The sequence below is a fragment of the Perkinsus marinus genome, assembly GCF_000006405.1.
Source record: "Perkinsus marinus ATCC 50983 genomic scaffold scf_1104296959626, whole genome shotgun sequence".
Lineage (NCBI taxonomy): Eukaryota > Perkinsozoa > Perkinsida > Perkinsidae > Perkinsus > Perkinsus marinus.
The window spans coordinates 19,853-28,600 of record NW_003206352.1 but is presented as its reverse complement, the minus strand read 5'-3'; the positions used below and the strand labels follow the sequence as shown (position 1 = coordinate 28,600).

At 44.7% G+C, this 8,748-nt stretch overlaps 3 protein-coding genes across 3 annotated transcripts; 2 read left to right on the top strand and 1 right to left on the bottom strand.

Annotated features, from left to right (window-relative positions):
• Positions 1-408: 408 nt before the first annotated feature.
• Pmar_PMAR010461 (hypothetical protein) lies at positions 409-656 on the top strand (the record flags this gene model as incomplete). The annotated part of the gene is made up of 2 exons (XM_002773047.1): positions 409-523; positions 583-656. The coding sequence occupies 2 exons, from the start codon at positions 409-411 to the stop codon at positions 654-656; spliced, it is 189 nt and encodes a 62-aa protein (XP_002773093.1).
• A 3,660-nt stretch (positions 657-4,316) lies between these two features.
• Pmar_PMAR010460 (hypothetical protein) lies at positions 4,317-4,706 on the bottom strand (the record flags this gene model as incomplete). Its single annotated transcript, XM_002773046.1, has 1 exon — positions 4,317-4,706. One exon carries the CDS (start codon positions 4,704-4,706, stop codon positions 4,317-4,319), a length of 390 nt encoding a protein of 129 aa, XP_002773092.1.
• A 3,046-nt stretch (positions 4,707-7,752) lies between these two features.
• Pmar_PMAR010459 (conserved hypothetical protein) lies at positions 7,753-8,669 on the top strand (the record flags this gene model as incomplete). The annotated part of the gene is made up of 4 exons (XM_002773045.1): positions 7,753-7,905; positions 8,142-8,298; positions 8,358-8,482; positions 8,580-8,669. 4 exons carry the CDS (start codon positions 7,753-7,755, stop codon positions 8,667-8,669), a joined length of 525 nt encoding a protein of 174 aa, XP_002773091.1.
• Positions 8,670-8,748: the final 79 nt, after the last annotated feature.

Here is an 8,748-nt window from a genome sequence, read left to right as displayed (position 1 = left end):
GAAGAGAGAATGTCCTGTGATTATGACTCCAATGGCCCTGATACTGGGCATCAACTACTCACTCTGCCCAATGCTCGTATCAACTGTGTAATCGAATTGTTCGACCGGCCACAATCACTGGCGTACTGTACTTGGCTGTTCGGAGAGTACATCGGGATCACGAAGCGACTCGGTTATGAGTACTGTTGATCTCGTTCGGTGTAGTTTTTCTACTCTCTTCCAGCCTGGGGTCAATGAAGCAAATGTGTGCTTCTCCCAACAACATGTATTACTATCGGACAATCTATGGGTAAAAGGTGTTTGTAGCAATGGGAATGGGAAATATTTTATGGTCGACGGTCCGATTGATACGTCATCTGTAAGTTTTGGCTCTTTCAACGTCCTCGTGGCGAACACATCCCCAAAACAATGCCGTTACGAAGCTACGAGCTCATAGGCCGGATTGCCAACGGTGGTGTTGAAAGAGCCTCCGCCTCTCAAGTTGCTGAGCTCAGAAAGGAGAAAGAGAAGCTGGATGAGGCCCGTGACTCACGGGCCGTGAGGGAATTTTTCGTGATCCTGATCGTGATTTTCCGCTTACAGGAGATCGAACTGGGCCGAGGGGGTATGAGCAGTACGCGGCTGAGGAGGTCAAAGCCATTATGGCCTTGCCATAAAGTTAGAGGAATGTAAGGATCTATTTGCTGAACAACGGGCTGATCGAGGTTGATCATAACTGAATACTGCCGAGCCTTCCATCTGGCAGGTGGAATATTCCGTGAGATTGAGGGGCACAAACACCGTATTGAGACGGCTTATCACCCACCTATTGTACTCCTTATACCATCCCAGAGAGCCAGATGCAGTTTACGAAAACTGAACTAGATCGGATGGTAGCAGAGGGGATTTGTAGACCACGTAATAGTCCGTGGAGCTCTCTCGTGGAATCCTCTTCTTCCCCCAGGCTGCATAATCGGCATATCGCACGCCTGTGGTCAACTCTCGCTCTAGAGTACTGTAGCTGATTGCAGCCGCGCACAATCTCGCGGATGGCGCGTTGTAGATTGCTCAAGGCGCGCAATGCCTTGGCCGCAGGGTTTCCCAAACGCGCGCTGGCGAATTTTTTCTTGCGGAAAAGTTTTCATTTTTCTAGGCAAGAAATAATTCCGCCGACAACAATGAAGCAAATAAAAAAAGGCGGAAAAATGGAGGAACCGGGGGTCGAACCTCGCATTTTCCGAGCGAGTCGCTCGGAGCGACAAAACTCACAGTCTACCAGGCGGAATGAAAAACCATAGTTTTGCCGCAAAACTTTTGCGCGTATTTACTCTTGTTTTTGCTCGTGCCGTTCTGCAAAAGTCGTGAAACAACGTCGGCAGCAATTACAGAAACATGCAAGGTGATAGATTCCTAAAGAAAAACTACGGCCAAGCTAGCCGTGGGTACAAAGAACCGGAAGGAGCGACCAAGTGTCTTCACGTCCCTCTCACAGGAGTGAGCCACCCGGAGGGAGCGCGTGAGAGGGCAGACCGTGTAAATGGAACCTAGACTCCACCCGTCCAAAGGCCGCGAGAAAAGGTTCGTTGACTATGCGGTTAGATGTCGGCATCCCAACAATGGTGCATCGATGACGCAACGAGTGGGAATTGCAAAAGCTACGCTGATTCCATCAATACATTTAGGCGTACGCTCGATGCTGAACGGCATGAACTAGTGAACGGAGATAAGAACTGTAAAATTTACATTACTCGCCGTGCGTCGACGTTTGCTTGTCTTCCAATGGGAAATTTTTTCATGATCAGTTTCGTTACTTGGTTCCTATGCCTAAACCAATCTGCTGTCGTATTTGCAATTTGGGAGGGACTTTGGGGCGATGGCCGATTGTGACTCGTGTGGTATGAGAATCCATATTGCAGGGTGTGCCGATGAGGCTGTGGATTTTACTTCATTACAGCGTTATGTATGCCATCGTTGCGAGCGTCAACGGAAAAGATTCCGAGGAAATAGTACAGTTATTGAGCACTTGATTCCCGCGTTTCGAAAACTTGAAATCAAGTGTATATAGAATGTGACAGAGTCAGCGCGCCTCATTAATGTAAGTAAATTGGATTGTTAGGGAAAATTTTAAAGGATCTCATCTCACCTTCCAAGCCGAAACCTTCTCGGGGTGCCTCGAGCAGTTGTGAAATAATGCAGGGCAACAACAAACGTCGGTGGGGATGGTGAAGTAGTGACTAGAGTAATGCATCTCCCTGCATTCTGAAATTTATAAGTTACGTTAAGCGGATTCTCGGCATAGATGAGGGAGAGGTGGTGGAAGTTGGCGACTTCGCCGGTTATGGTTTGATGAGATTCATGAACTCGCGGGTCTCGGAGGCTAGGACGAAAGTGCGATTTGCTGCGATGAGTTCGGGCGGTTGAGTAATTATGAGGTTACCTCAGGTTGTCAGGAACGATGTTAATGCGCTGTTGAAGCGAAAGCTGGGCTTGACCACAAGTGACTTGCAAGCTGGAGGGCGTCTGGCCTCCCGGAGACGCGAGCCTCTTATGTGGTTAACGTTGGAACCACACTTTCAAATTGACTCGTCATCTGCTTTGGTCATATTGGAGGCCGTTAAAAGCAGAGTTGCAGGGATAGTGGAGGAAGCAGTCCAAAACCTTTGGGGTGTCCATTACAGTGCTCAGGGAGTACGGGAAAAATTCTAGTTGGAATTCCACCAAGGATGTGGAACAAGTTGGAAAACTCAAGGCCTGAAGGAGGTGACGTGTCACGAGCAGTCGATTACATCGACTCAGTCTACATGAAGTTGGACGGGCCGTTTCCTCCAGCGGAGTGGTGTTCGATTCCTTCAGATGACGCCTATGCTCAAAGGACGACTAACCCGTTGGAAGGGTTACACAGGTAGTGATTACGGTTGAATGACTCAACTTGAATCAGTGAGCCTGTGACACTCTCTGATTTTACCGGGTTCTCTCACGGTCAGATATCTAAATGAAATCGTATCGAAAAGGAATCCCAAAACTGTGCTCTTTATCAAGGCATTGAAGAACGTGCTGATCCGTTCAAATGCGGAGCTTAATTCGATCGACCCGGGGGAAACGGCGCCGGTTTCAGCAAGCAATGAGAGAAAGCGTTTCATCTCCCATCAGTCTTGGAATCTCTTAGACAAGATGTCGGAGTTATGCGGAGTGAAGGAGAAGCATTAAGTGTATGTATGTTGAACGTACAGTGTAAACAAAGTTTCTGGGCATGATACTGCAGCGCAATCATGATTTCTCATCTTTACCTCTCGAGCCATTGTTGTTGCGTGAACACAGTACGTGTAGAACATCTATGTAACGTAGTATCAACAGAAGTATAGCGGAACACGCGCAGCAGGGGAACTCCATAGCAGATGTGAGAGACAGATGAAGACCATGTGTATGCGCGTGGGACGCGCATGACAGGAAAAGCGGCAGAAAAACCACACAACGGACACATTTCGCATATAATAGGACTAAAAGGAATGAAGAGCTGCGTAAGTACGGACATCGTGAAAGAATTGTCCGAATGATTGCGGATGAAACCTCACCCAGTGAGGAACTCATACTTCCCGTAGCGGAAAAACGCTCCCAGAATGTAGTACTTTCCGGTAAGTTAATCTCTCTTACCCGCCGATGTTTTAGAAAAAATGCGAGAAAAAAGATAGAAATGAGCAGAAAAGTGGCAGAGGGGCGTATGCCATAATGTATTTCTGCCGAGAAGAAAATTGAAGAAGAGCAAGTTCTAAAAACATGCTGAAATGCATTTCTGGCTAAGAGAAAAGAGCGTTTCAGCAGAAGTGCGGTTTTGCATAATTTCAGAGCGCTTATGTAAATCAGAGTGCTATTATGTGTAATAGCAGCGCGATTTTGTAATTGGCTGGAGCTGTTTTGTCGTTTAGAAAACAGCAGACACATAAGAGCATGTGCGGTTCTTACGAGCCAAAATAGAAAACAGCACTCCGCTGTTGTGCTGTTGTGCTGATTTGTATTGTACCGGCCTCGATAACACGAAATTTAAGTTCCGGGCAACGAAGTCGATTTTTCTAGAGGGACGAAATTAAAGGTCTGAAGGTGCACTCGACGGAATTGAAAGTTTTATGACGAATTCGAAGGTTCGAAAGTCGAAATTAAAAGTTCTATTAACACGAACTTGAACTTCCTATCGACTTCGGACAAACTTGAATGTTCTATCATAGAACTTCTATGACGAAGTTGAAAGTTATAATTATGAATATGATCTTCCCGTTTCGGATTCGTACCTCCAACTTCACGCATTCCGACGAAATTGATGGTTCCAAAAACGAACTAGATGTTTAAAAGGTGTAGCTGGTATCCGCGCTACCATAGCTTCCACGAAGCCTCGAATCTCGTACTGGTTGTCCGCCCCAAATAGACGGACTAGCATTGCAAGATGTTTTCTGAGCCTGCTCGGAGGGAACCTCTGGCGGCCTCAACCTCGACGGACGTTCTATCTTAGTGCCAAGAACAAAGAGATGTTCATAATGCTCTTCGAGGTCTTCCAGGGACTTAACGGCCAGGTTCATATTTTGCCATTGATGACTCAGAGACTGTAGGGTCTCAGCATTGCCCTCGTCATTCCCGAGTTCCTCGTCGGCCATTCTCTGACGTAAATCCTTGATAGCATTCAAGGCATTGGTGCGCTTGCGACGATAAGTACCAAGTTGTTGCTTAAGGACGGCCATATTCTCACTCTGCACCACTGTTGGGAGCCGAGACGATCTCCTGAACCGGGCTGCCTGGCTGGTGGAGTACCATTCACTGTCGACTCAGCCGTTTGCCCAGAACCATTTACCATACTTAGTTACACAAGAAGATACTTGTCCAATGTTTATCCAATCAATAGAGTATAGTGTAAACCCAGCAACTTTAAGGAGTACACAGAAGTCTACCGACCCACGGAGAATAACCAACAATACTTATAGATAAGCCTTGCTTCTACTCAGTCTTATACAGACTAACTCAGTGCTGGGCTACGCAGCTGCCACACAGAGAGAGATACAATATCAACTCATGATATGTCTATACACAGAAGATGTCCCAACGCCACCGACAGAACAACTTCATAAATAGCATTGTCATAGTGATCATGCGCAGAAGGTAAAAGATTCACATTGAATCTCCCAGGTGTCGCTATGTTAGAATTGACAACGACAATGAAGCTACTCCCTGTATCTCCTAGCAGAGTATTCTATAAGCGGGTTTTGACTAAGATTGGGAAGTTTCCCTCAAATCCGGGCCAGTTTTTCAAAGACGTGAAGATGCGTTTCGGAGTTTTAGGTTCTTCTTGTTCTAAAAGATCTACAATTCGTGCGGTCTGCTCACGGCGTGAGCCTCACGCGTGCGGACTTCGTGAATTATGGAAAATTGGTCTAATCTATGCAAAGTCTGCTAGTCCAGACAATGAAATTTGATCTAAGCAAAAGCTGCTGTTCTATGCTGTTCTTGCTAAGCCATGCAATAAAAACCGTGTACGCTATAACAGCAATGCTTAGAATAAGAGCGAGCGAGCGAAGCGAGCGAGCTAGTAATTCTCAACATTAATCACGTGACTGTGTACGTCATTTAATGGATAATGACGATCCAATGATAATGGAAAAGAGAGACTTGATGCTATAATATAGCCTATACTTATTCCTCGATGTTATGTACGTTGTTACATTATTATCCTCTACAACAATGCTTGTGCTGATGCCTATTCTTTCGACTTGATATATATTAAAGTACTTGCTATTCGTTCAGCACGGGACCGGAGTTCGGGAAACGGGGACCGAAACGTGAACGTAGCGGAACCTTACCTCGGGGATTGATCGTCCATCATGAAGCATACAAAGTTGATGTCATCAACAGTTTAGCTATCGTAACTCCTGGCATTACTTACTCGAGGTGATAATGGCATAGGCCGACGGGCTTATATTCAATTTACGCTTGAATAGTAACTTTATCATGTGTTGGCTTGTTGGTTTTTGTCTGTTCTTTTCTTCTATGAACGACTGCATGTGTTCATGCTGTGTGCGTAACCCTTCTACCTAGTTGAGCTTCTACAGAACATGTGCATACGTATCATGTCACTGCCATGCTGATAGAATATGTCAAGTATAGTGTAACTACCACATGTTTGTGCTGGAAACACGTAGTGGGAAGAGTGGAGCTTACTATGCATGCCGTCACATCAAGTGTTGGCATCCTGTTCATTCCTCAAGTCTTTCACGTTTTCTTTTGCGCAGTTGGAATAGCGCGCGCCCATAAAAAAATCAGCGCAAGATCCTCAGCGCGTGTTCATGAAATTGATTTAGTTTGAACAACTTTCTCGTGCTTTTAGTTAAGATTATGAGGTTCATTATATGTAGCGTACATCCGGAATCATCATAGATATCATGTGGAAGGGTTCGGACTTCCTTCAAGGCACCACGATAAAGTGATAATGACGTGAAGATGTCTGATAGAGGCTATTCAAGCGGTAAAAGGGAGGGTAGTAAGTTTTACTACGATCTTTTTGTGTATATGTATTTGCTTGTTTGAGCCGATCCACTGTGATCAGCCTTATTTCTTGCATAATTTCTTATAGAGCCGATCCACTGTGATCAGCCTTATTCCTTTCATAGTTTTCAATTGAGCCGATCCACTGTGATCAGCCTTATTTCTTGCATAATTTCTTATAGAGCCGATCCACTGTGATCAGCCTTATTCCTTTCATAGTTTTCAATTGAGCCGATCCACTGTGATCAGCCTCATTGCTTTCATAGTTTTCAATTGAGCCGATCCACTGTGATCAGCCTCAATGCTTTCATAATTTCTTATAGAGCCGATCCACTGTGATCAGCCTTATTTCTTGCATAATTTGTTATAGAGCCGATCCACTGTGATCAGCCTTATATCTTGCATAGTTTCTTATAGAGCCGATCCACTGTGATCAGCCTCATTTCTTGCATAGTTTCTTATAGAGCCGATCCACTGTGATCAGCCTCATTTCTTGCATAGTTTCTTATAGAGCCGATCCACTGTGATCAGCCTTATTCCTTTCATAGTTTTCAATTGAGCCGATCCACTGTGATCAGCCTCATTGCTTTCATAATTTCTTATAGAGCCGATCCACTGTGATCAGCCTTATTTCTTGCATAATTTCTTATAGAGCAATTTTTTAGGCTCACCAGGTCTATTGCAACTGGTCTTTGATTTCTTACAATCTTCACCAGCAACAAAATCTCTATGACGTATTGTTTCATCATGGAATTTCCCTCGTTGTGAGATTCATTTTGCTAATGCGTAATTCTGTATCGTCGAGTCATTCCACTCCCTCCAGAAGAGACCGTGCTAAACAAAATCGGGATAAATGAGTAATACCGCCGTTTCTTGTAGGCTTTCTCGGAATCAACTCTACGATACATTCCTTCAGATATTATTTCACGAACGGAATCAGCAGGTTTTGACAGAAAGGATCGCAGAGCTCACAGAGGAGCTCGAAAATGCGAGACAGTTCAGTGGTGCGCCGAAAACCTGTTTGCATCATACTCCACAGTGCTGTCAGGCTCTAAGAAACATCTACATACAGTAGATCATGACCGAAAAAGGGCAAGTGTAGTAGTACACGTTCATCATCTTCAAGTGGATTTTGTTGTCTTCAGGAGGTCTCTGGTGCCAAGGCTGTGCAGATGGCTGAACGATCCGCGGCTGAATCTAAACACCTCTCGAAAAGGTTACTAACCTTAGGTTAGTAACGATATTACTGCGATGTCCTCAGGATATGGTTGTCTATCTGGTGTTCAATTCAGGTTAGAGAGAGCTTCAAGTGGGGAGAGGCAGAAATTTCACGAGGTCAATCAGGAGTTAGAGAAAATTAAAAAAGAAATGCCTCAAATTGAACAGGTTTGCTCGCTGCGGAATGTTAGTCGAATCTGGGATCATCGACTTAAGTTGGAATGAAACTTTGCTCTACAATTTGGCTGTTAGATCCTAAAAATTACCTCATTATCCTGCAAAATGTACGACGACAAAATATTTTACGACAACATAAAACGATAGTATTTTTTGAGACCTAAAACTGTTTTGCAGGAGAAAGGGAACCATAGCATAGTATCAAATCATATCATAGCTAGTTGTTATTGCCCCGTTCGTGTCAGAGACTCCACGATGAGAAGGTAGCTAGAGTCCACTCTGAACAAGAGCTCGAGACTCTCAAAATCGAAATGCAGCGCAAGGACGATCGGCTCATGCAGACCCAAGCTCAGCTCCATTGCCTCGAAGAGGAATACAAAGATCTGCAGCAGCAGACTAAAGGTCGGTATCGTAAAAGACTGTCGCCGACAGTAGATAGATTTGTTGAATGCTGTTTTCAGAAAGTCGCATTGCTCTGGAGGAGTGCAGTAAACAGTTGGTCGATGAGAAGACCAATAAGGCAACTGCTTGTCGAGAGGTTGAGAGGCTTGCTGGCAAGGTGAACTATCTTGAAGACAAAATACAGGTATCTTCATGTTATATCCACTATCCAAAGGATAATGGATAGTATCTATACTATATACTATGTCCATGTACCATCTTCGTATCTCACCCTGTCTCAGAAAGACGAAGATGATTATCATCGACAGCATGCTATAGCAGTGGACACACTTCAGAAAGAACTTGATGGGATAAAAGTAGGAGCGGACTGAACCTACTTGGAAACCAGAAACTTAGCAGCTAAATGAGTTAAATCTTAGCCCATTGCCCGAGCAAGGTTAATATCTAGCG